Source organism: Clarias gariepinus, chromosome 3 (genome assembly GCF_024256425.1).
Source record: "Clarias gariepinus isolate MV-2021 ecotype Netherlands chromosome 3, CGAR_prim_01v2, whole genome shotgun sequence".
NCBI lineage: Eukaryota > Metazoa > Chordata > Actinopteri > Siluriformes > Clariidae > Clarias > Clarias gariepinus.
The window spans coordinates 2,980,434-3,008,353 of NC_071102.1; the positions used below are offsets into that span (position 1 = coordinate 2,980,434).

The 27,920-nt window shown below is 37.2% G+C and overlaps 2 protein-coding genes across 7 annotated transcripts in view; both read left to right on the top strand.

The window, feature by feature from the left end:
- The window catches only part of rfx7a (regulatory factor X7a), a 28,286-nt gene extending 18,354 nt beyond the window's left edge, over positions 1–9,932 (top strand). For both annotated transcript variants that reach the window (XM_053492246.1, XM_053492247.1), the window contains exons 6-9: positions 345–429; positions 798–1,005; positions 1,949–2,253; positions 4,216–9,932. In XM_053492246.1, coding sequence (XP_053348221.1) covers positions 345–429; positions 798–1,005; positions 1,949–2,253; positions 4,216–7,644 — 4,027 coding nt within the window. In that variant the 3' untranslated portion in view covers positions 7,645–9,932. The remainder of the gene's footprint in view (positions 1–344; positions 430–797; positions 1,006–1,948; positions 2,254–4,215) is intronic.
- A 2,494-nt stretch (positions 9,933–12,426) lies between these two features.
- Positions 12,427–27,652, top strand: nap1l4b (nucleosome assembly protein 1-like 4b). Of its 5 annotated transcripts, XM_053492453.1 has the most exons (15): positions 12,734–12,818; positions 14,493–14,535; positions 15,999–16,095; positions 17,554–17,695; positions 18,096–18,179; positions 19,512–19,649; positions 19,846–19,917; positions 20,244–20,383; positions 20,723–20,868; positions 20,976–20,995; positions 22,867–22,986; positions 23,135–23,170; positions 23,268–23,315; positions 24,721–24,753; positions 26,901–27,652. In XM_053492453.1, the coding sequence occupies exons 2-14, from the start codon at positions 14,508–14,510 to the stop codon at positions 24,724–24,726; spliced, it is 1,077 nt and encodes a 358-aa protein (XP_053348428.1). In that variant the 5' UTR covers positions 12,734–12,818; positions 14,493–14,507; the 3' UTR covers positions 24,727–24,753; positions 26,901–27,652. The 5 variants fall into 5 exon arrangements, with proteins under 5 accessions (XP_053348426.1, XP_053348429.1, XP_053348427.1 ...); XM_053492451.1 differs by lacking the exons at positions 12,734–12,818; positions 24,721–24,753 and adding an exon at positions 12,427–12,504; XM_053492452.1 differs by lacking the exons at positions 12,734–12,818; positions 24,721–24,753 and adding an exon at positions 12,541–12,578.
- Positions 27,653–27,920: the final 268 nt, after the last annotated feature.

Below are 27,920 nucleotides of genomic sequence, written 5' to 3' on the forward strand. Positions count from 1 at the left end.
CTAAACATTTAAGCATGCTCATGAATTAATGCTGAACTGTTTTCAATAGAACCGTAATAAAATAAGGTACATTTTCCATCTAAAAATGAAGTGGGATGCAAACATTTGCACTCCATATAATTATTATTGCACAATAATGGAGTTAATTGATCAGTCAATGTAGCTCCAAGTACTATAATGTGCTCTTCAGGGCCACCTTAAAATAAATTGATTTTTTGTTTTTTGCTGCTGTTGTTGTTAAATGTATATAAACAATAAATGTGTTTAGAAACATAACTAATAACTCTTGCTGTAAGGTTATATAGAGAATATTTTTGATTAATTTAACCTTAACACCTGCTCACATACTGCTATAGTGGCCTGAGGAAGAAGCCTTTCATTCACATGCCTTCTCTTCCAAATCTGGATGTACACAAAACAGGAGATGTGGTACGTTTATCTGCACAATTAATATTTCCTTAAAAGTGTTGGCCTTATTCACTTGTGTAATGTCAAATCTCAAAGTTGAGATTTGTCCATCAACGTTATATTAGATTTAATTAGATCCCTCTTTATAATTGGACAGATTACTAATGTATTAGTAAATTAGCAGAGAAATAGAATGGAAAAGATTTTACAATATTTAATGGAAAAAATGCAACAAGATTATGGGCAGAAAAATATGCATACAGTACTTAACATGTCTTTTCATTGTACGCCTCTTTCTAGATTTTTCCCCTCATGTCACCATCAAATTAACGTCCATGTTCTCTTCCCTGTCTCTCTCTCTCGCTCTCTCTCTCTCTCACATGTGGCAGTGTGAGGGGTTTGAACCTACTGGGCAGAACTCCAGTGGGGAGGATGAGATCCGCTCTGCTGCCTGTGATCTAGTGTGCGAGTGGGCTCAGAAAGTGCTAAGTCGTCAGTTTGTTAGTGTAGAGGACCTGGCACGCTTCCTGCTGAACAGCCACTACATCAGCACCAAGTCTGTTGCTGCTCTCACTGTGATGACAGGATCCCCTTCAGGTGCGGTGCACTGGTCTCAAGCAGAGGTCTTACTTTCATGTTTTTGCTATGAAATGCTACAGTTTAAAAATCATGCCTTGCTGTAGCTCCAACCTGATTATCATAAAGTGGCTCTACATAAAGACACAGAAGAGCAGACAATTTTGTATAGTAAGGCCATGTTTACATATACAGGGTAACAATGATTACTGACAAATAGCTCTACAGGGCATTGGATGTGAATGATTCTTGCAGATGGTACTAACTAACATTTATCACAATTATCAAGAAAAAATATAGCAAAATATTAACGTTTACATAGCACTAATACCGTTCTCACGCTTAAAGTTCCTTGCCCATCAAACGATGAAGTGCCACTCCGACTGCATAGTGAAATGGAAACATACAGTGGAGTTAAGAGTAAAAACAGAGCTTCGACTCAAATGTTTGAGCATGCTCAAAAATTTTGTAGCCCATGCCAGCAAGCTGTGAATCCCTACACGTTGCCCTGATACACCCATGTAAGCCACAATCTTAGCATACAACTACCACAGCTCATCATGGGTTATGAATTTGTAGCAATTTCATAACCCATGACAAATCATGTCATGGGTTATGAGACTGAAAATTGGAGCTCAGGTTAAGACTAAGATAAAGTGGTAAAGTGCAGGTTAATTTGTTTTATTTTTACTTTACATTTTGTAAAATGAATATTTTGGGGTGTGGAACGAATTATGCTCGCAATGCAAGGTTTAACTGTACATTAATGAGGTTGCGGAGACCAAGCAAGCCTAAAAAGACTCAAATTCACCAAATTAATTTGAGTTTAATTGGTTGTATTACAGCGGTGTAGACACAGAGACAGGAGGTTCTTATTGTTGATCTACACTATTATATAAATTTTGAATATTAAGCATGCGGTTTTCTTTTTTATTAATATAGTTATTCCTCTTGATTTCCCCAGGGGCCTCAGTGTCTGTTCAGTCATCTGCATTCATGCCCACAACTGATGCCCACTCATTCCAGCCTCAGGTCAAAACACTGGCATCCCCTTCCATCGATGCCAAGCAGCAGCTCCAGAGAAAGATCCAGAAGAAACAGCAGGAACAGAAACTTCATTCCCCACTTTCTCCTGAAGCTCAGGGCCGGAGGGCAGAGGGGGTCGCTACTCCTTGTGCAAGCACAGGAATCCCATGTGGAAGCCCTGCCCTACTTTCACCGCAGCCCACCATTGGTATTGTGGTAGCCGCAGTTCCAAGTCCAGTTACGGTAATTTTTTCAATTTGTATAGGAAGTAAAATTCTCGCTAAAGACTTATACTTATAATTATTTGAAGGGTGACATTTTTTTCTTTTGATTCTGGACACAACCAGATCAAATTTAAAGGAATGCGATTGAAGGTTAAACTTCAAGATAAAAAAAAAAAGATTAAATTAATAGGGTTAAACCAACATTATAAATATAAGGATTATTTTTAATACTTACACTTTTGGCGCATTTGACTGAATGCAATTAGAAAGTACTGTAGTACTACTTCTAGAAGTCGTCCCATCGTCACTAATCACCACTAAACTAGTTCAATTGTCAGCAATACATGCCCATGCCTTTTTTTTTTTTTTACTCCATATGCTTCTTTTCCTATCAGTCCTTGACATAATCTGTCAAATGAATCTTTTTCCACTGCACAGGCTAAATCCTGGCTAATCCTGACATGTTTATTTAACAAGGTATATTCTGGCCCTTGTGTTTGAGTGTTGTAAAGATCTTTTTTTTACCAAGGGAAGAATTCCATGATAACCCAGTTCAGTCGTCTTTCGGGTCTTTGTGTGACTGAGCTTGCGGGTGCTCCCCCCGCCCCCACTTGTTGATTTTTTTGGTGATTAAGTTGTCACTGTCTCTGATGAGTCTATTTTAGCTTCAACTTAATAATGATTGGCTCCGTTACATGCATTAACACCTGTTTAACTACACGCAAATTCAACACTTGAAATCAACTCTAGACCTTTGATCTCCTTAACGTATTAGGGACTAGCCTTAAAACTGCTTATAAGTCACTTATTTTATTACTTTCTAGGTTGAGAAATTTGAGGGACTTTCACAAAAATGGCTGTTAACGTAATTTTTTTTTTGTTAAAGCACTTAAATTAAATATGAAAGCCTACACTTTTCCCCACGCCAAAGCCTACACTTTTCCCCACGCCAAAATTACATAATTGTGTCACGTACTGTTAGGTGTCGGACTGTGGGCATGGTGTTTAGGCATAGACGCAGAGGGGGATGGTGGTGAAACAAAGTCTTTTAATTATAAACAAACATGAACAAAGGAAGTTGGCTTTACTTTGGAGCATACTATAAACAGAACTCAAAACACTTAAACATACACACTAGGGATTAAACAAACTAATACAATACAAACCAGATGAGAGAAGATACACTAAACAGACTAAACACTAGGGATTATACATGCAGGGGATAAACACACACAAGACAGACTTGGCTAGGCCTACTAGCTGTTATGCACATTAGCTGCTAAGCTAGTAGCTAAACAGACTAATTGCTAAACAGGCTAGTAGCCAGAGACCCAAGGGGCGGATAGACTAGGTACACAGCAGACTAGGTATGGAACAGACTAAGAACTCTAAAGGTTAGTGGCTAAGCAGGTTAGTACCTAAACAGACTAAGAGCTAAACAGACGAGGAGACTAGACAGTAAGATCTAAGCAGGTTAGTAGTGCACTGATTAGTATTTATACAGACTAAGAACTACACCTGATGCAAAGGAGGTTACTCACACATGAGGGTAAACACAAAAGGCTAATTCCCCTAGAGGCTAATCCTGCTAGGAGACACAGAGACAAACTAACTTAAGACAAATATAAACTTAACTTAAAGCTCAAGAAACCAAAAGGCCAACTATAATTAAACAAACTAAAACCCACTTAACAGAACTCACATTAATGCTCGACCCAGTTTCCCAGAACAACCAGCTATTTATAACATGCCTAATGAGCCACCTCGTTTAGGTGAGCACCCGCATCACCTGATCGAGGTGCCTTCTGGGAAACTACAGGAGTCTGGGAGTCTACAAACAAAGACTACAAACACAAAACATTGCCCTCTAGTGGTGAACCCTCACAAATTGTTGATTTTCTCTTTCCAAATACATATGTAACTGACTGGACAAAGAAGTCATATTACAGAACTTATGTTCAATTTATTTTTGTTTGCTTAGGTTCAAAGAAGCAGACAGTTGATGTCTCCTAGCCCAGCTCCTGTTGCACCAGCAGAAAGCAAGGTGCTCCCTGTCAATATTCAGGTTGTCACTCAGCCGGTGCAGCCTGTGACCCGGTGTCCAAAGACACCTCATAATGTCCCTGCGAGTCCTGTTGGTGACCGTCCCGCTCGCCATCGTTATGCTCAAATCCTGCCTAAACCAGCAACAAGTAGCACAATCACGCTACGATCACCTCCTGCTCTCCTTATCACTAAAAGTTCTATTAAAACTGTCCTACCGACACCCAAAGACAGCTCACTCAACATCGTGAAAATGACTGCCATATCGTTCGCGCCCAGCAATAGCACCACCAGCACTGCTGCCACCACAGCTAGGCCTGCCTCTGCTGGAATCACCAGCCATAGTGATGATCTCCAGCCTGTTACACGTGTCCGTAGTGGCTCTATTGCTGCAATGCCATCAACACTTTCAAAGCCAGGACAAGCAGCCACAATACCAGCCATCAACATTAAATTGGCTGATGTTGATTCTGTAATGCGAGCAAGAGAAACTCAGTGTGGAACAACTGATGGGGGTACGCAAGAAGAAGGAGCACTCAAACCCAGAGCTGCAAGTGTACCTATACCTCTAGCGAAAATTTCAGCAGAACTGGAACATCAATCAGGAAACAAATTAAATGGTCAGTCCCTCCCAAATGAAAGCAGATTGTCTGCTAGCAGCAATAATAATCAAAATGAAAGCATTTTTAAGCCAAGTCAGCACATAGCCAATAAAAGTACTAACGGTGCTCCAACAACAAGTAATAGCGCATTTATGACACCACCCAAGGGCGCAGAGTTGGTGTCTCCAAGCCCTCGCAAAAGACAAGGCTTACACCCAGATTCAAATCTGACACCTGTCAAAAAAATTTACATTTCTGAGGGAAGTGACGATGCAAAATTGAAACTTGCAGTGAAAAATGTTTCTAGGACAGAAACACTTGTTGAACCAGAAAATGAACTTTCTTCAGTTGCTGAAAATGTGAAGTTTACTTCCAATGCTCCTAATAATATCCTTGCATTTTCTGATAATGTAATTGGAAATACTGGTTTCCAAAGTGTTTCCAGTTCCCAAAGTATCATGCAGGGACAATGGGTAGGCTCTTCATCTCATGAAAAAAATATGACTAGTGGTAAAACAGCTGTGAATGCCTCTTGCCATGATAATCAGGTCAGGAATACAAACTTTCAGTCATTTAACAGACCACGAAGTGTTTCCCAAGGACAGTGGGAAGGACCTTCATCCAATATGAATAGCAAGCCAACAGTTACTCGCACTGTTAGTGCCCCAGGTCAGGCACTGATACAGCAGCATGCAAACAAAAATCACCAAGCCATGCAGGTATGTTCGGAGCAGGCCAGCATCTCTGCAGCATGTGAACTAAATGCTGTGCTTTGGAATAACGGACACCAAGATGGCAATCAGCAACAAATTTATTTTCATCAGGGAGCAGTAAAAACTAAGCAAATGTCCAGTTCTGTTATGGAGCCTCCTGTGATGACTCAACCAACTGCCACAGGCCACCTTGTGCAGATGACTACTGATATGGGGGAACATGTTTCATCTCAGCCTCACTTGGGATACTTCCCATTTAATGATGATGACATGACTCAGGACAGTATTGTAGAGGAACTAGTTCAGATGGAGGAGCAGATGAAGTTGAACAGTTCCATGCAAACATTTGAAAACTGTGGGGACATGGCACTGCAAAGTCAGCAGGCTGCCTTGCAGAACAGTATGATATCCAGTCATCAGGTCAGCACTTCTTGCTACAACTTGGCCAATACTTGCAGTACACCTGTTCACACCTCTACCCACAGCGCAGAGATTATGGGAGTAGGGCAGGGAATAACCCGTGAGAGCCCCTGCTCCCATTTTGCCCCCACCACCCCTGTAGACAGCGCTTTGGGAAGCAGCTGCCAAACCCCAATTGGAACACCTCACTCCAACTGCAGCAGTGGTGTTCCACCCAGTCCTGTTGAGTGTAGGAACCCGTTTGCCTTCACTCCCATCAACTCTAGCATCACAAATTACCATGATGGCAGCACTATCTCGTCTAGTCCGGTCAAGCCCATGCAAAGACCAATGGCCACCCACCCAGATAAAGCCAAGCTAGACTGGATGAATAATAACTACAATAACAGCAGTAGTAATTCTAACAATGGAATTAGTATTCTACCCAACTATCAGAACCTGGTGGATAACCAATTCAGAAAGCCTCACGCTTTTGCCATTCCTGGCCAGACATATCCATCACCAGTCAGGCATCACGACGTACACATAAGCCGCTTGACGCCTATTTCACCAGTCCAGCAGCAGGTTGGTAGCATGGCAAGCCTTAATAAACAGGAGGGATTCGCTGTTCCAGCACCACTTGATAACAAAACCAGCACTTCCTCTTCTGGATCGTTTCGCTGTCGCAGTGTCAGTCCGGCAGTCAGGCAGCGCAACCTGAGTGGAACCCCAAACCCCAATGTCCGCCGTTATGTGGTCTCTCCTTTTAACTCACCAGTGACACCAGAAGTACTGAATATCTTTGCTAATAATCAAGCAAATGCTAGCGTTAGCAGCATAGCGCAGAGGAGCCAGTCTGTGCCTCTTAACGTGATGATGCAAACAGAGGTTTTGCCCATGCAAGCCGGTGGGCAGACAAGCAACACGAAAAACATTACCAATGTCCTGCTCAACAAGATGGATGGTGATGGAGACACTATAGTACGTGGACTTGGCATGAACAATATGTCATCCAATTACACTGCTCGCATGAACCTCTCACAAATCTTGGAAGCGAACGCTGCTTCTGGTTTCCCTTCCGGTGGCAATCACCAGGCTATGATTTCGCCTGGCTCATCAGCTTACAAATTTACAAAGCCTGCTTACCTCATGAAGAACAATGGAGGAGAGCAAATAAGCTTCTTAGCAAGAGAGGCTCAAGGGAAGTCAGTATCAGAAGAGAACAAGCTACTGTCTGAAGAGCTGCAAAATCAGGCCTTGATGGTTCCACCACAGCAAGACCTCCAGCAACACCAGCAGTCTTTCCTTTTCGTTACAACTGATAAGGCCTTGTTAAATGATGATGACAGCTTGAACACTGTCTCAAAGCTTTCAGGCCAGGCAACTGAACTTGGCACTGTTGGTTCAGAGTTCCCAGGTGATATGCAACTGACCTCTGAACTCTCCAGTAGCATGAATGATTTAAACACTTTAGACGCAAACCTTCTCTTTGATCCAGCATCAAGTCAGCAGCAAATGCAGTATGAAGAGCCAACACTGGATGAACTAAAGAATGACCCAATTTTCCAACAGATTTGCAATGAGACTGTAAATTCTGCTGGTTTTGACTGGTTGGAGAGCAAGGACCAGGCAACAGTGGAAATGTTGGGTTAATTTGTGGCTTGCTTTGTTCTGACATTTAATGCTTTTATCTTGTGTTTGTTTTACAGGACATTCTCAAAATGTTTACACAAAGTAGTGTTACAGCGAATAGCTGGGCTTAGTTTTTGGTTTGAACAGAAATTATCCGTTTGCTAATCAAAATGCTGGTTGCTAATGCTTTTTTTTTACTGGTTGGTGCACCTCTGTACAAACTATGGTGCTGACATGTTAAATTTCTCTCCACAAATGTTCAGGTACTGGAAAGAGGAATAAAAAAATTAACCAGGGTTCCACTATCTCTAAGAAAATGGCTTTTACTGCTTCCAAGAAATTCTGTAAAATAAAAATTTTTACAGTTTACCAAAAAAGCAAAAAAAAAGAAAACAAGGGTTATTTCTGCATACCTTGCAGGCAAGGTTTATTTGTATAAAAAACTTAATTTTTACACTTGCTTCTTCACGCTAACAACGTCTATTACGACTTTGAACTGTCTGATATACTGTGATTCATTCAGATAATTTTTTTCAGCTTTTGTTAAATAGGTGCTTCCGTGTGCAGAAATTGATAACACAATAGTAAATAAGAAAGTGAATAAATAAATGAACAAATAAATGTATTACCTTTAAGGGTGTGATTATAACATATGAGAATATACCTGCTCTCTTTTATAATGTAATTTTCTTGTAAAGCTTTCAAATATATTAACTGTGACATTGACAGTTGGCACTTAAACAATATGCAGTTAAACTTTTTAATGACTTTTAAAGTCCAAAGATAAACATTATTGGCTTTTTAACAACAATAATTGGCTTGCAAGTCAGTGCAAAATAATTATTTATTTAAATTAATGTATTTTTTTATCCCTTTTTTTTAATCTCAGGGTGCCCCAAGTTCTAGCTGAGGGATTAAATTCAATTAATGATGCATATGCCCAGTAGGGATTTAACAACAATCATTAAAAGGCTTGAATATTTGCACTAATAGTAACAATAAAGTCCACTGTTTAAAAGGAAAATCAAAATTCATGAAGCTTCAATCCAGCCATCACTAGTAAATAATGAACGCGACTGTTGTCCATTTAAGTGTGTGCACTTACTGTAATATATTTTATAAAAACTGTTAGCTACAGAAATTTCTGGTAGTTATTAAGTCTTGAGCAGAAAATCCAAATTAGATTCTGAAGAAGATTCAAATTAATGTCGATGAATTTTATTCAGTTTTGTCTAGTGATTTTATAATCTATGCATTTTTAAATCAGTTGATCTGCCACTTTTTGGTTTAATTGTTTAAATTTTCTTACATACCTTCTTACATACATTTTCAAATTTTTTCAAAGGGAAAAATCATATAAAATACATTTATTTATTTGTAATTGTAAGAAGTGCACTGTATGAATATAACTTTACTACTTGTGACTTTATTTTAGTTACTATCCTTGCACTGTTATATACCATATTAATAACACAGGACATGTACCACTTATGTCACTGATTAAGCTAAGAACACTGAAATTTGAGCTTGAATTTGAGCTTGTCATAGGTAAAATAATAAGATAAAAATATATTGGGTCAATTAATAATTAAACTTTTTTATACACTTAAAAGAAAAAAGATGTACCATGTAACTGAATTTCTCGTGCCTAATACAAAAACAATGCCAATTTGTGAAAAGAACATTTTAGCCTTACTTTCCCTCCATACCAAAGACAAGCTCTTGAATTTGAGGGAATTCTTTTTTTATTCAGATTTTTATATCCTTTTTTATCATAATTTGAAAATGTAATAAGTTTATTTGTTTGTTTTGAGGGCATTTTTGTAGGCACTTTTATTTTGTAATTTGTAAGACTTGCAATTTGTCATGTAGCACTAAAACCTGTACTAAACGAATGTCTAAAAATCACACTACTGGTATAATTTGCAAAAAGAAAAAATCACTGCAGAAGACTGTTAAAGTAATCCATTGAATTTAAACATTTGTATATATGAAACTTGTATGTGACTAATGACAGGCAATGTTTAATGTTATAACTCTAGTTGTTGTTATTGTGGTTATTGTGGTTAAATAGTATTCATCAGAAGCCAGCAAATGTGCAACTTGCAGCCTGGAATTAGTCCCCATGTATGAAAAGATAATGTATAACTGCATGTATATCTATGTATTTAGTGTTTTACTTTTTGTTTATGTTCTAATTCTCATGCGAAGAATGATGAGAAAACATCATATGTGATTAAAGATGTTGCATCAGTCTACATGTCTTTCTGTCATGGACCTACACCTAAATGTTAAAATCCAACACTTTAAATTGGTCAGAGCTTTAGACATCCATTCCTACTGTTGCATGATAAATCATAATTAAAAAATGACCTTAAAATACTATTCTAGGAGAATTGAAAACAAAGCTTATAATATTAAATAAAATGTTATTTAAAATAGATAAAGAAATCAGAAAACAGAAACATTTATTTATATGAGGGACATTCAAGTCAAGGCTTTTGGTTGTTTCACACAGTTCTGGGAGTAAAAACTGCCTTTATTTATTAATATAATACCCTGTCACACTAATGCACTCGTACTCTACCAGGATTTCACTAATGCTTTAGCCCTCTCTTGATTGGTGCCTTGTTGTAGGAGTACACTAATGACAGGTGGGAATTGGCTATGACTAAATTAGGGAGTAAATCGGGAAAAATGCCAAGAAAAATTGTAATAAAAAAAAGAAAAAGGTCTTTCAGTACATTGTACAGCGCCATGATCAGACTGCTGCATAACATTTGAAATGCTGGCCTGCCAGGAACTCCTTTAATTGCACAAACATGTGGAGATGCCTTGGATCAAGATTTACATTTACATTTAGTCATTTGGCAGACGCTCTTATCCAGACCGACTTACATTTTTATCTCATTACACATCAGAGCAGTTGAGGGTCAAGGTTCTTGCCCAACAGTGGCAACTTGGTGGTGGTGGTGGGGTTTGAACCTGGGATCTTCCGAACCGTAGTCCAATGCCTTAACCACTAAGCTACCTGGCCAGGATTATAAGGGGGATGTGGCAATAACTCTCAGCCAAGTTCCTGTAACATGCAAGTGGTGTTGATGAATTATGTGTACAGTTTACACAGACAGCTGTGTCCCTTCCACAAGTTGGTGACATGGTTAGTTTTTAAGGTTTAGGTGTTTCACTCGCTGAATGGTAGTCATTCATGGACATACAGCCTTCTTTAAAACATTTGCACCATTCAACTGTTTTACTAAGGTTTCATGCACCAGAAATTTAATCTCCCATCAATTCCCATATTGACTTGAATGCCCCTCGAATATTATTCCAATTAGGTTAATTTATCACTTGGAAAATTCTTCGTTTGCTTTTAAAAAAAAAAAAAATCCTCATCATAAAGTGTATGTATAGATATTCTTATTATCAGTGGAGTGTTATCTTGATCATAAACTGCAATTATTCTGTTATCTTTACCCTATTGTGGTGGTTCTTTTTTCTTTTTGCATTAAAAGCATTCACTGGTTAATTTTATGTGACTAATAAAAATTTTGTAAAGTATCATGATATCAAGTCCTCTGTTCTTTTTGTCCTAGTGTCAAAGAATACTGCTTACCTAAGGGAAGAAAAACATTTAAAGAATATGTTGTATGCGTAGGTCCTGATTATGAACAGAAGCAACAGAGATCTTGAAGTAACCTGTTTCTTTAGTGTTTTTACCTGATTTAATGAATGAACAGATCACTTTTAAACATCTGTTTACTCATATTTATTGATACAGTATAGACTGAAGCCTGTCCCAGGGTGTGATGCGATCCAAGTCCTCACAGAACACATGCATATACAGTACGTTTGCATCACTAATACACCCACCAGAATGTTTAAGATGTTAATGGGCATTGATGGCTCAGTGGTAGGTTTCCCGCCTGCCAGTGGAAGGCCTGAATTCAATTCATACCCAATGCCCAAAACCCAGCCACTGGATACAGTGCTGGACCAAGCCTGGATTAGAAAAAAATAAGAGAATTGCATCGCAGCTACTGCAGCCCATATCACTGTTGCTACATTTTTAACATCATGTTACAATAGCGGCTGGAAGTGGGTGGGATATATATTAGGCAGCAAGTGAAGCTTTTTTTCTGATGTTGATGTGTTGGAAGCAGAAAAAATAGGCAAGCATAAGGATTTAAGTAACTTCGATAAGAGCCAAACTGTGACGGCTAGAGTACTGGGCCAAAAACTGCAACTCTAAAACTGATGTTCCTGGGCTGCAGTGGTCAAGAAGGAAAACGAGTGAACTGGCAACAGGGTCATGGGTGGCCAAGGCTCACTACTGCACATGGGGAGTGTAGGCTGGCCAGAGTCGTCCAATCCACTAGAAGAGCTACTGTATATCAAATTGATAAAAAGGTTAATACTGGTTATGATGGAAGGGGGTTCAAACACAAGGTCATTACTGTTTTTGCTGCAGCTAGGAGACCTAATCAATATTATTGGTCGTAATGTTATAGATCATTACTGCAGATAAACAAACCCACACACACAGCACGTCAAAATATGCAAATACTGTACATATGAGAGTCATCAGTAGGGCGCCAACCAGTGGCTAATGGCGACATTTTAAGCACGCGTTAGCTACTTTTCCCGCTAAAAAAAGCACATGATAAGTGTACAAACATACAAATTTGCCTTAGAGTGCTCAATTAATATTTACTTACTTTTTTAAAACCTTATTTATTTAGTTCCTGGAATGCATCTCCGGTCTAACGTGCGCATGTCCTGCATTTATCATTACAGACAGCAGGCGGCGCTATGAGTCGGTTTTAGCACTGATAGAAAGTGCTGAAAGTATCCATGTGAAGAATATCAGCCCTGGAAAAGGTAGGAAACATACCAGGATTAAAACATACACACGCACAAACACACTTTAGGTCATCTGGATATTCGTTAAGCAGGTAATCAGGGTGCATTGGCTTTTTTCTTTGTGCGTCTTCCTTGTTGACAGCCTTTTTCTTTTTCTCTACCAGCTGTATTGTTGATACTGTATTAGCCGAGTTAGCCAGTTAGCATTACTCTGCTGAAATAACTGTAACTATGTTGTGTGTAAATCCCGAAGCAGCTCGAGAGAAGATTTCTAACGTGAACAGTATAAGTCAAACATAGTCAACAATCCTCAGGCTTCAGATAAATTACAGGTAATTATAATTTATCGAGCAGTATATAATTTGGCTAGCTAACGTTATTTTTTATATACACGAAAAAAACAAAAACAAATCAGTGGAGTAACTCGCTAGCTTTCTGGTTCCGCCCAGAATATATTTAGTCTTGAAAAAGGAAAAATAAGCATGAAACGCTAGCTTGTTAGACGAAGGCACAACAAGTATAATTACGCATTTTAGATTGTATGGAACTCATAGAACATTCCTGAACAATAATATTTCTGGCAGTATTTTATCTCGCTAGCATTGAGCTAACTCTACAAAGCTAGCGGAATTAGCCGTCTTGCGTCATCAGCGCGAGCTAGCGGTCTGCCCGCACGACTCTCATTTAAATAATGTCCGCAAAACGAAATAACACGATAAAAAACGAATTTGTGTTTTTTTAAATGTTTTTTTACGTTTATTATTTTTCTCGAAAAAGGGGTACACCGTCTCTAGAGTTTGTTAAAAATAAAAATTGCGCGAGCCCTTTTCCTGTTGCTAGGCAACTAAGAAATTACGGAAGTCCTATATATAATATTTGACCTAGCTTTTTTAAAATAATAAAATAATGCAAAAAACTACAACTTGTATGTATGAACGTGGAAGCAGTTGAGTCTAAAATATAAACTTTTTTTCTGAGATGTGATGTTAAATCGCTGAAGAAAGTCACAATACTGTTATAATTACTCCATAATCACGTTAACTTTATTTGCTGAGCCGCCATTTTTTTGTGGGCGGAGCTAGTTGAAGAAATGCTTGATCTTGCGAAAAATGTTTTGTTGTTTTTTAATTTTACATTCATACATCAGGAAATTTAGATTTGTTCTACAGCTGGATGGCATGGTGGCGTAGTGGTTAGCACTGTCGCCTTGCACCTCCAAATTTGATTTGATTCCCACCTCAGGGTCTGTGTGCATGGAGTTTACATGTTCTCTCCGTCCTTGGTGGGTTTCCTCCAGGTTCTTTGGTTTCCTCCCACAGTCTAAAGACATGCCAAATTGTCTGTAGTGTGTAAATGTGCGTGCAAATGATGACTGGAATTCCTACCACAGTCGTAAAAATGGGAATAAATACAATGGTCACCATTGGCCTCCACGGACCCTAGCTAGACAACAGAGATTCTTAGACAGATGTAATAGATAAGTTTTAATAATGGTGACATTATGGGATCAAACATATTTAGATGAAATAGAAAGGCAGTGTTGCTCTTAATGTTTTTTTTTCAGAAATATAAATAATAAAAGGCATATTGCGAAGATAGACGTCCTCATTCTTGTTTTTTTGTGTGTTTTTTGGTGGCTCACAAACCAACTAGGTGCACACTGCCACTTGCTGTTTTGAAAAGTGTAAATGTGTACCCAAGTGTACCAGAGATTATTCTGAGAAGGTTTAATAATGGTGTGATTTTGTATGAGGGCAATATATATATATATTTTTTTTATTGACGCATTCTTCGATTTCAGTTCTGATTTCATGATGTTTTCAGTTTCTGCAAAAGATTTAATGACCGTGTACATGCTCTCTACATCAGGAGATCATCATTTACATATTTATTCTAGCGACTCAACTTCATAAGCAGTCGTATGTGAGAATTGGTTACATTAGTAAAATATATATATATTTTTTTTACAACACCCTTCTTAAAATAAAATCTTTGCCTCTCCACAGACCTGTTTTTATGACATGGACGGTGAAAATATTGAAGCCAAAGGTAAAGTAAATTTTAGTGCAGTAATAAACAGTAATCTCCATTGTTTTGTATTAAAACAAAAACAGAGCCATCTATTGTGTGGCTGTTTTAGAAGCTGAAATATTTATCAGCTCAGAGACTGTTGTGTCCTCTGTAAACCCTGGCTATGCATGATTATTTTGAGATGCTGTTCTGACACGGCCGAGTGTAACGTTTCATTCTAAAACTTTTATGAAGACTAGATTATTGTGCTTTTAAACGTAGCAGCAATCGGAAAGCGGTGATACATCTGACATCTGTATGCGCCAGCACTGTAACAATATTCCGGACCATTCAGAGGAGCAGAACACGATCTCTCGCTGTCTGTCGGGCCAGAAGTTAATTAGTCATTAGAAAATGTTCTACCTGTGATAATGTTTTTCAAATGGAACAGGTGGAGAAAACTAATTTGTACCATTTTATATCAACTAATTTGTGTATCTGCCTTTTTTTCTTAAAAAAAAAAAAAAAAGTTATCAGTCAGCAACTCGGCTAAATTTTATGCGTTTTAAATAAATGCGAAAAAAAGTTTCTCACTTTAAATGCCCCATATTATACTATTTATACTATATATAAGTTGACACTGGATCTCAGAGCACCCCAAAATTGTTTGTGAAATACCCCTCAAATAATTCCTTACTCCTTCTTTAAATGAGCTATTGATGAGCTGCGACACCCAGAAAACAATAGAGCTGAGCAGCAAACTGTGGGAGGGGCTTTTCTCATCTGATGTCACATTGAGGGGAATCAATTTTTCTACTACTACTACTACTACTACTACAAAAAATGGGAAAACCCTAACAAGCGAGAAAATTCTTTTTCTCACATTTTTAGGATCAAATTTGCATTGCTCCTCCCCTAATGTTGCGTAATGGGTGTCTTTTAATGTCATTATGACATAACAGATGAGCCAACAAAATAAATGAATATAGATCGACAGACTGTTTTGAACTCCCACCTGTAATAATTACTCCCTCCAATAACTAATGAGTTGATGTTGACTTTAGATCTATTATTTGAATATAGCTCTTATCAGTCACCAGGAGTTATTAGGAATGCAGGAAAATTTTACCCGGCAAAAATCTTCATCTGTTAAGAGACAAAAACATTTTATTAGGAGAAGAAAAGGTGGGTGTTTTTAATCCAAAAAAAAGAAAGAAATGGGTGTACAATGATGTTTCAAATCTAACAAATTATTGTAATGATAATTAGAAAATTATAAAGGATGTCATTTTTCTTTGCTGTCATGCAGCAGTCATTTTCACATTTAAAATGTTTCAGCAGAAGCAGATGAGGACTTTTTTTAAATGTAATTTTATTATTTTAGTGATGTCATGCATTTTTAGCCTCTCATATAGGCCACTGTTGGCCTACAGTGCTGCTTTAAATACCAACCAGAGCTGAGTTCCCAGTTTAAAGGCTCTGTTTCTGCCCTCTGTTTTCAGGTAACGTGGGTGATCTGGTGATGCAGAACCCTCAAGCACTCGCGGCTCTTCAGGACAGACTAGACAACTTAACACACAGTCCTTCAGTTATGGACAGGTCAGGACACACATATTACCTGATGCTAACGTCTCACTAGTGTCTCCTCTGAATATTAATAAAAAGTTAATTATTTTTAAATGTAAACAATTAGAAATACAAGTCAAGATTAAGAGTAAAGTATTTGTCACATTTACAGTGAATTGACCTTTTCACACATCGCAGTAAGGAAGCTGGGGTCAGCCAGGAAACAGTGCCTCTTTACACCTTACAGCACATTTTTTTGCCACTGTTGCCGTCGTCTGCGGCTTGCTCATCAGGGACAATCCTATCATTTTGATTCATACATCATTCACAATACTTTTGATTGTGTAAAGCTGCTTTGCGAAAATGCCAATTGTTAAATGCGCTATTAAAAATAAAATTGAATTGAATTAAATTAAATTGAAAAGTCAGAGGTTCAAGCCCCAGCAAAGCTAAGCGGCTACTGTTGAGCCCTTGAGCTGTCTGCTTCAGGGGTCGCTGTATCCTGGCAAATCCAAGCTTTCTACCTGGGAGCCGCAAAAAAAAAAGTTCTATTGTGCTTTGAGTTACAAAAAAAGGGTTAGTCAAAAATTATCTGCACTCTGGCTGTCGAAATTCTTAACTTTTAGAAAAGACAAATGGAATATTTGACATAATCCTTTTGATTTTCCTTTCACCCTGTCCATCTGTCTACAAGCTTTTATATTCCCTGGTTTAAAAAATATTTTAGGCTAAACGGCGAGCCATGATTGTCTTCACTTCTTCATTAGAAGTGAATCCACGTTCTCGAAGTCTTGCTTTCAGGTGAAAGTCAGGTGAATGTCAGGTGGAGCGACATGAGGACTATGGGGATGATGCTTAAACACCTCAAAATGAAGTCGTGCGTCGACAGTGTGGGCGGACGTACATAGTCATGCAAGATCACGACGCCCTTGGTTAGCAGTCCACTGCATTTAATCCGGAGTTCAGACTTCAGCTCTTCGATAAATGTCTCGCTGTAACAACGCTGTTGATTGTTTTTTTTTACTGCATGTTCCAATACTTCTGGTTTTTGAGGATTCCAGAAAACTAAGTATTAATGGATTTTCCAGCTGATGGTTTACGTTTGATGTTTTTCCTGGTCGTCGATTGAGAATGTTTCTGTTCTACACTCTGACGTTTATTCTCAGGCTCTTAGTGATGAATCCGTGTCTCGCCACCAGTAATTATTCTCTTCACCTTGCTTACTGTATCAGTTCAAATTATGCTTGCAGATATCCAAACACTTTGGTTTATGCTCTTCCGTGAGTTGTTTCGGCAGCAGGTACACACTCTTACACTTATGTTGCTGGTTTGTACCAAGGAGACCAGTGTTTTTGTTAAACACATGGTTCTTTTTGTTCATTTAGTCAACACAAAAAAAAGCTTGTGTGTTTGACTCTGCTGATGGAAAATGTTTTGGTCCAAATCTGCAGAACCAGATGCTCATCTGTTCTCTCTCTCCCGTCTTTCCAGCTTACCGCTCTCTGTCAGGAGACGAGTCAACGCCTTGAAGAATCTGCAAGTCAAAAGCTCACACATAGAAGCCAAATTTTACGAGGAGGTACACGAGCTGGAAAGAAAGTATGCTGCTCTGTATCAGCCACTGTTTGACAAGGTGAGTCCCGGCACTGAATGTAAAACAATGCAGACGGAAGACTGCTCACAGCTGTGTATTTATTTAAGTCTACACACACCAGGAACCAGTATAAACTAGTCTTCTTGTGGGTTGTGTAGTTACGATAACAGTAAATACCTAATAAATCAATGCTGAAGAGGATAAATTTCATCTGGTCAACAGTGGACACAGCTCGGTGTACATATAAAAAATCACGAAGCAAACAGAGAAATTTACACAGACATGCATCCTAAATTGACACTACCAAAGATTCCTGTTTTTTTTTTTTAAAGTATAATTTATTTACGTATTCATTTTCTTTTACAATGATAATAATTTGACAAGCGCTCAAATCTAAAGTGTGAATAATGTATATGAATGAATAATGAATTCATTGCAGAGGAAAAGCATTGTAACTGGTGCAGTGGAACCTACAGATGAGGAATGTGAATGGCAGAGTGATCACGAGGACGAAGATCTGGCAGTGAGTATATTGGCACAGTTTAGCATCTATTACTTGCAGTTCAACAGGATTTGGTGTAACCAGTGTTATGCTAGTTACTAATAAAATGAATAGGTTACTATTACTCAGAGAAAGTGATATCACTTGTTGATTTTATTACAGTAATATCTAAACTAAAATGTTCCTCTTGCATTACTTTTTTCATAAGTATAACTTGTCATTTGCCATATTAAGTTTTATTCACACAAATAAGCGCTTGAAAAGCTAGTGGACCATTTTTGATATGGGCTTAAAATCCTATTTTTATTTTGTCATTTTCATTTTTGATTTTTAGCAGGTGCTAAAAAAAATCATTTTTTTTTTTTAGTTTTTTTTTTACAAGTAACAAATGAAGGAATGATGCAAGGATTGTAAGTCTTTCAACAATTTGTATGAGGTCTAAGGTTTCATTCAGTCACATTTTGATTACTGCATACACTGTGGTGTCCAGTTTATGTTTAAGAGGATTCCTCATGCTCCCAGAAGCACTTGACTTGGAGTCTTGGAATATTGTGTGCCATCATGGAAGAAAAACTCTGTAGATGTAATTACCTGGTCATTCAGTTCATTCAGGTTGTCAGCTGACTTCATTTTATTGCGACATAACATTGCTGAGCATGTTAAAATATCCACTGTTATATACACAAGCTCGCAGACACAATTTGCTTTTTTCCTGATTAACAGGCGAGAGCTTTAATGCCATCCCACAAATCTGCTGTCTCGGATCAGTAAAGAAATGGCTGTGGTGTTTTCAGGACTGAAATTTGTGTTGTTGTTTTTTTTTTTTTGTATTTAGGCTTTCTGTTCACACCTTGCCTTAATTTGGGAGGAAAAAAAATACAGCCAATTCCCACTACAGGGCCTGCTCCTAAACGAAACTGCATGGAGACACAATTCCAGCTAAGCACATCTTTGGTCTACTGCACATGTACCATTAAGGGGCGAAATAACACAAAGCGTTTTTTTTAACTTACAGGCGTCTGTGTTTAGTGATTATATGAACGTTTTTATGTCGTGCCACTTGGGAGCACTCACACCTCATTCTTACCTTGTCTGGGGTTTACTGGTAAACTTTTTAACACACAGCTTTGCGTTGTAGTGTTTGATTATTGCCATCCAAAAACCAAACCTGCTTCTTTAACTCATCAGCTTTTCCTCATGTAAATGTGCACCGATTGAGAACCTGTGTTTGTGTGTATATTTTATTATGTTTCACGAGACAAACGATGCTCAGAAGTCAGGCTTGGGTTTTTCTTCCTAAATCACTATAAAAGGCTTGTAATCTTGTAATCAGAGCCTGACCGTTCTTTTCAGGATGAGTTCCAGAAGAAAGCCTCTATAGATGAGAAGAAAGCAGAAGAGGAGGGCGCTGCTGAGGAAAATCCCAAAGGAATTCCTGAATTCTGGCTCATTATATTCCGTAGCGTGGACATGCTGAGCGATTTGCTACAGGTGAGCCAGGGACCCTTTACTCTCCATCACTTCATCTTCTTCATCATGTTATGCTAAGATGAGATTTATAGTCCATAGAGTATCAGAGTAGAAGTTATTCAGGTTTGGGGAAGGTTTCCATTGTGTTTGTACATATCCAAATACCCCTTTGTTGTTTTTTCTATTTTCTTAGTCTCATCTGGTTTTCTTTCCACAGGAAGCTGATGAGCCAATCCTTAAACATCTACAAGACATTAAAGTGACATTTTCTGGACCTGGTGAACCAATGGTAAATAAGGACTGACTTCTGTCAAATTTTAATTTGTTCATTTTACAAAAGAATAGAGTCTTTTCCAGGCAGAAATTATTTAACAGTGTTGCTATGTACAGAAAGGCTTTTAAAAGCTAAATCACTTCCACTGATGATGTTAAGTCCAAGGCTATTAGAGTTATTACGCAATTAGAGACCTGAAAACACACATTTATTAAATGTTATGTGACTGATTCATTAAAGCATTTGAACTGTTGTTGATTATTTTTCTACAACAGCACAACATTTTCTTGGCATATGTCAATCTGTCATTAATGTTTATTAATGTTTGTGTTTACTTTTAGAGTTTCACTTTAGAGTTTCACTTTGAACCCAATAGCTACTTTAAAAACACCGTCCTCACAAAAGTCTACAAGATGAAGTCGGAACCTGACACTGACGATCCGTTCTCCTTTGAAGGACCGGAGATCATCGCCTGTGAGGGGTGTGTTTGTGTGTAACATGAGTGCCTTTTAAATAAATTTATTCTTTTGTTGTTGTTTCTCCTGCCTTGGCGGCGTCCATCGTCACGCTTTTTTTCTATCCACAACTACTTCTAAAGCATTAATGGGAATTTTACCAAAGCTTCAAGGGAACCATGATTAGGACGCATAGATAGTATTTTCTGATAAATTTTATTAGATTTTTTTTTTCTGGGTAAATGATAATTAACATAGAAACAAAGCGGATAAAATTTATTTATTTAAATTGAAAGTTGCTCAGATGTACGAAATAAAAAAAAAACATAACAAAAATTTTTTCCTCCCCCTTCATCTTATGACAGATGTGACATCGAATGGCACAAAGGAAAAGATGTTACCGTCAAAACGATTAAGAAAAAACAGAAGCACAAGGGCAGGGGTGTTGTCAGGACGGTCACCAAACAAGTGCCCACTGACTCCTTTTTTAACTTTTTCAACCCAATTAAAGGTAAAAACCTTTTATGTCTGACTGGAAATAACGCATGCATCACATATCACATTTTAAACAACCAGTTACAAATAATCTATAACACCTTTTTTTTTCTTCCTTTACAGTTTCCCCAGATAGTGAATTGGTAAGTTTTGTCATGTCATCTTGTATTGTGAGTAAAACATATTAAAAAATGTAAGACAGGGTAAGCTTAATGAAGAACCCTGACAAAAAAAGTGAAATCAAGTTTAACTATTAGAAACTGTGCTCTTAAAACAATAATAAAATGATTTCTGATTTAAAAAATGTCATAAATTGCCAGGAATATACAATAGTATGTTATTACAGAGATGAGGGATGTTAATAATAAATGATTTTAAAATTTTATCCAACTAAAGGAAAGGAGATGTTTACAGACGCATCTGAGAGTGAGGCTGAGTCAATAAATGCACCGTGTGAAATAAATAGGATTTTATTCATTTTAAATAATAAAAAAAGAGTCAGTCTTTGAGACGTTGATACTGTGGTGGGCTGCCAAAAATAAATCAGTGTACGGGAAACACCGGATTATGCCCTTAGAACTGTAGAAATAAAACTTGAGCTAATCGGAAATGTGCGTCTGTTTATCATTAGTTATTGATTGACAGATTACTAATTGTAAGCATGACTATAGTTTAAGAATAATATGTACAATTGCATCCCTAAATTGCTGAGTTAATATAAATTGAGGGTTTTCACAGGGTTTGTTTTTTTTCACAGCCACACAGAATCTTTTTTAAAATATATATATTTTATCTTATTTTCATTTTATTGACTATCAGAGTCTGCACCGTATTTTCTTTATAAACATAATGAGATCATCTTTTATTTGCTTCCATCTGTACCTCTTTAACGCACTTCTCTCTGTATCGGTTTTGATGCTTGATAAAACAAGCTGACTCTAGCTAAAAATTAGTAAAAACAAATGTCTTAGATCCTCTTTGAAAAAGGAAAAATACCCTATGATGAGGCAGGAGAGGAGACTCCAAGACTGCTAACAGAAAGAAAGCTGCATTTCAAAGAAAAGTCCTGCCTAAATTACAGGTTTATTGCAGCAGGTGATTGACATGCCTCAAACCTGCTCTATATAATAGATGCAACCTTAAAAGTGTGTCTGAGACAGCTTCCAACTCTGCCGAGGTTCTGGGGTAAAATCAAAGAGGAATATCCTGAGCTTGCCACAAATAACTGAAAACCCTGCTTCTGTCTTTGTCAAGCGGTTTTGTCTGCAAACAAAATTATAGAGCAAATTGGACATAAGGAACACACTTCAGGTGTGATTGTCTCTCGTCACTCCTAGATGGGACTGTCTTATCACAAATGAAACACGCTCAGGGCTCGCACTTTGTGTTACCGTTTGTTTTATTTGTCGTGCACTTTAACATGCTTTATAAGCGGCGCAATGGCTGGTTCGTGGAAAGCTGTCTTATTTAAGATTGGTCCTTGTGTAAAAAAAGGTTGGAGACCCATCTTGTTTTAAAAAGCTGTTTGAAATGACTAAATTATATATTATAAATCCTTAAAAGATTAGAAATGGTATGTTAACTTGTAGTTAATTTGTACTACTGATAACTTGTACTCAGTGGATCTTTTTCTCCAGATTTAAACCAGAAATGCTTTTGTGCACGTGTTTGCAACAAGCATAATAAAGATATGAATAAGGTTTCCATATAACTCAATTTTATATTTTACTCTGTACAGAAATTAGTTTGATTTGTATGATAGGTTTCTTAGTGATGTGGTGAGATAATTAGTCTTGTTTTTCTATTAAAGTATATCATTAAACACCAACACTCAAAATACTTATGTTAGCTAAAGTGCTTGTTTTAAAGCCTGTTTAAGAGGCATCACTAACTCAGCTTATGTTCGCTAATCAGTTTTATATAAAATGCATTTATTTACTTGATGTCTCAGTGTTTGAAATGTGTTTGTTATAGGTGTGTAACTTATCCTTGTGAATGTTACATGTGCTAACAGGACGAGGACTCTGAAATCACTCTAGCCACAGATTTTGAAACCGGCCATTTCTTCAGAGAGAGGATAGTACCCCGAGCCGTGCTGTACTTCACCGGAGAGGCACTAGAGGATGACGAGAGCGTATGTGAAATATCCGCTTTATTTCACAACGTGTATTTTTTTTAAGTCAAGGTTTCCTGTGATGTGTTTCATGACCATGCACAGCACTAAACATTTTCTATTTGCCAGTCTATATAATTGTTGTGTCTTTCTGATTGTGTTGTTACAGTTTGAGGAAGAAGAGCTCGATGAAGGTGAAGAGGAGGTAAGTTGAGATAATTAAAGTAATACACACGTCGTCGTGCTTAGCGTGGAATTTAAGGCAAGTTGTTGGATAATAAAGGTGTGTTTGTGTGAATTAGGATCAAGAGGACGATATGGAGGAAGAAGAAGAAGAGGGAGATACAAAGGTCAGATTTATAGTTTCTTTAAAGTCCCAGAAAATGTGAAATAAAGAACTGTATGAATGTAAAATCTCTTAACATCAGTGTAAATCTTGAAAATTAAAATGGGATGCATCAATACTGATACAGGTATCATACAGGTGTTCTGACCGAATACCATACTGATTTAATCACACTTATTAACACTGTTTCTGAGAACAGCTCTGGTAATTAGGGCAAATTCTTTGGGAAAGAATCTATCGGAGGAATTACAGCAACAGACATTAGCCCTTTTCAACACGGGATACATAATGTTTCCGGCTTCATCTGTTTACTAAAGTAATGGCTTTCTGTCACACCCACAACCATCCAGGGTGCAAGTGCAATAATTGCCATACATGAAGATTCTACAGTTCATTACAGTAAGCAACATATCATGAAAAAGACAGGACACAGCCCACAGGAAGAAAATATATGCTACTTTAAAATTTAAATGGAAAACGCTCATATATCATAAAAAAATCAACCTTAAAAAAATCATTAGTTCATCTCACAATTGACGTTTTTTTAAATGCACTTATGAAACTTGTGACAATGTGCAACTAAATTCCACGCAAACAGTGGGGTCGTGGGCACCTCTAGTCTTAAGATAGCACATTTTTTTCAGCACCAGGTGATAAGAATTTGCCCAGTTTGTTAGAAAACCTCCCACTTTGGCAACACTGTCCCACAGATTTTATAGCATATAGTTGTGATCTCTCATCATTTATTTTTCTATATGTAACAACATCTTGCATACGTACATCATAATTTATTGCAGCAACATTAGGAGGCTTCTGACCTAGTAAAATTCTTGTTTCAAGTTTACTTACAAGTGACCAGGGTGCTCATTCTGACATGAAGCTGACACATCAGTCTCCTGTTATATTTATGAGAAAGGAGTGCAGGTCTGAAACCAGTATGTTCTTTAGTGATCATTTACTATTAACAAGGCAAGGCAACCAGTGTTTCTTGCAAAGACTTTTTTTTATTTAAAGTCAACTTCCTGCACACCTTTCACGACAACTGTCTAAACATTAAACTAAGCAAAATAAAATCCATGACTGTTCAATAATCATAGTTTCATAATTTCTGTATCAGTATTGATATTGACGAGTACCTAAAAACTTAAAACAGGTCCTCGTACGAAATAATAGCACCGTTGCATTCCCACTGCCTGCATGATCATAACAAACCTTATTAGAAAGTAATCGCGGGTCCAAGTTTCTGAAACTTAAAATCACTTTAATTGTTTTTAATCGGACTGCTTCTGTTGCATTTCAATCGGTTCTCTTTATTTTAACTTTTTACATCCATCTTGTTTGTTTTAAACGTTTGCATTAATTTAATTGTCATTGTGGTTGTTTTCCTTTTTTCACCCCTCCAATTACAGGCATAAGTCATTTGTCACTTCATGCATTTCTAGGTAAGTTAGAAATGCCATGAGTTCTTGCACTACTGTGGTTCTTGTGCGTGCCTCGACTCACTGCATTAATCTGTCCTTATTCATGTTTGTCATGTCATAAACTACCACCATCTTGCTTTATTTTTTTACTCACACTTGCACATGATCCACTTAAAAGAACTGTAAAATACAAGGATGTTTTAATCAGCCCTGTACAGCTGATCACTGAAATCCAAAATCAGCACGTCCTAGTCTTTTTGAAGATGTAAACCAATAGAGTGAGCTAAAAAACAGAGCTGTAGTGATGGAGAAATGTTATACGTTCTGGACAAACCAAGAAAAAGGGGGGGGGCAAATGAACACTGGATTAAGTAGACAAACTGTTTTACTCTAGTTATTTCTGTACTTATCTAACAGTATGTTCAGCAATGACTTGTGTTCTCTGTGCTCAGGGGCTGTGTATAGATTCTACCCACACTTTAGTTGTGTTAAGCTTTTTCTCATTACTTTATATAATCGAATCAGGTATTGGGTCACATTTTAGGTGATCTGAGTTATGTATGCTTTTAAATTCCTGGTTTAAGAAGTTGTTTTATACCATGTTGTTTACTGTATCATGTCCAGTTCTGCATATATGGCCAGTGCAAGTTTTTTTTATTTTTTTTTTATGAGGAGCAAGTTAGGAAAGTCTGTTGAAATCCTATTTGTAAAAGATTTAAATGAGGACTCTATGACTTAGTAAGCAAAAGCTTCATTTTCACACCAGGATTTCCTCCTAGCCCTAAAAGTAACTTCACCAGCAGTGCAAATTTATAGTGGAAAATTTTGGTTTTTCCACACAACTAGAGTAACCAGGTTGGATTGTGTTCCTTAAAGCATTAAAACAAAGTATCAAAATTTTTAAGAATCAGATGAGGTTGAAACTGACCTGCAGTTCAAGTCATTTTATTATTATTAAATTGTTATAAATAATAACAATTAACATATTTAAGGGTTTTAAAGCACAATAGACAGTAAGATAAGCAACCATGTTTCATTATCCTCTTTCTATCAAATGCTATTTCAGGTATCTTGGTACCTAAAAAACATTTTGAGTCACTTTATGTCAAAATTGCATGCAAGATAATTACAAAGGGCATTCAAGTTAAACCTGGACTTTTGATTGTGCAGAATAATAGAAAACAGTATGGGTGTAAAAACTGCACTTATCTCAGTGCTTGGATACCATCAAGGTAAAAAGAATCCTCATTAAACAAGATCCATGATCAGACTGCCTGCTTTAAGTTTGAAGCACTGGCCTCCCAGGAACTCCTCTATTGGCCCAAACATGTGGCTTGTAGCGAGGTCAGTGGTGTGGTAATTCCCAGCCAAGTTTCTGTAATGTGCAAGTGGTGTTTGTGAATAATTGCGTGTGTAGTTCCCATAAACATTTCTTTCGCAAGTTGGCAACACCTCGGCTGGGATCGTTATTCATTTAAGACTTGCAGCCTTCTTTAAAACGTTTGCAACAATCAAATGTTATACTGTGGCTAGGAGTCTCCTCACTGTACTGTGCTTGAAGTCTTCTGTAAATATCAATAACTTTTAAAAGTTATTGCAAGTCCAGTTTGACTTGAACGGCCATTGTATTTGCATACTCAGTTAATAAGATTAAAATTAATCAGCTTTGCAGCATGCATTTGGTTTTGTATTCCACTAATACTCTTTTCTCTGCTGGTTGCTTTTAAATATTGCATGAAAAAAAGCTGTTTCTCTCTTACCTGCAGTATTATTTGTTAGTGCCCGATATACTGTAATTAAGGATAATTACTTCAGTTGAATGTTTAATCTATGTTAATATGGCTTAGTAGACCTTTTAGGAACAAACAGAGTTTACTAGAGATACTGAATGCAAAATTGGGATAAAAAAAAAAATGGATTTTTTTTCACTGTTTCACACATTAAGAATTATATTGCCTTAGGAATTCGTCATTTTTTTTATTTAGAAAATTAAAACAAGCAAATATACAACATTTGTTTGTAACAAACAAAATTAAACCTAATTAAATATTTTCCAGACTAGATTGTTGTAGATACAGTGAAATTATATTTTAGTTATGATTTCTTCCTTCAAACATGGTTTCAGTGAATTCTAATATTTGTTTCCGTTAAATTGTTTTCTTGTCTAGAGCGGAGAAGCCCAACCTGCAGAGTGCAAACAGCAGTAACAGACTAGCGCTATCTGCAGCAAGTCAGTTTCCTGCTCAGCGTCGCCCGATCTCTGCAAAACCCTCATCCTAACCGAACAGCAAACATCAACACAATAACATAGTGCATGATTTATTCTTTATTTTTCCTTTAAAAGTATGGTCACTGTTAGCAAAAAAAATAGAATAAAAAAACTAAATTCGGTTTGTAACTGTGGGTTATTGCATCCCGATCAAACTTTTTTTTTTGGTTTATTGATTTTAAATCCAAACACACATTCCAGAGGCCCTTCCTTATATTTGGAAAGTTGGAATGACATTAATTAGTTCCAAAGTTAACAGATTTAATCTTTTTGACTTGATAGTTTACTCAGGGTTTTTTATGCTGAGAATACATGCACACGCTCCATTGTGAAAACGCTGATAAGAAACTGATCTCTCGCTCTCTCTTTATTTTTGTTTGGTCATCTTAGGTTCTTACAGTTATTATTACTCCAAAAACTTTTTAGATCTTTTTCAAATTATTCCGAAGTTATTTATACAAATGTTTGCGTTTTTTAATGGTGTAATAAACTACTCATGTTGTTCCTACTCCCTCCCCGTGAATTTAAGAGTGGAAGAGCATTGTCTCTCTGCCTTGTAGATTTTCTCTCCCTATCTTTAACTACAATGTTATTGCTTTACTGCCCTGAGCGCTTACTAAAGAATTAAATATCAATATTGCCAAAAAAGATTTGTTGTTTTCTTGACTCCTTGTTGTATTAATAGTAGGGTGAAGTCTTTACCTTGTGCCGAATCTTTTACTGAAGGTGTATTTGCAAATTATAGTCAGCAGAGGGCAGCAGAATAGGACAATAAAAGTGTAGTTAAAGTTTAATAAGAAGGGTGGATTAACTATATTAAGTAAATTTTGTATTTAAATATATTTTCATGCTAATATGGAATACACCGCTTAAAAAAAAAACTGACTCAAAGGGTGTAACTCGCACACAATATGCTCAC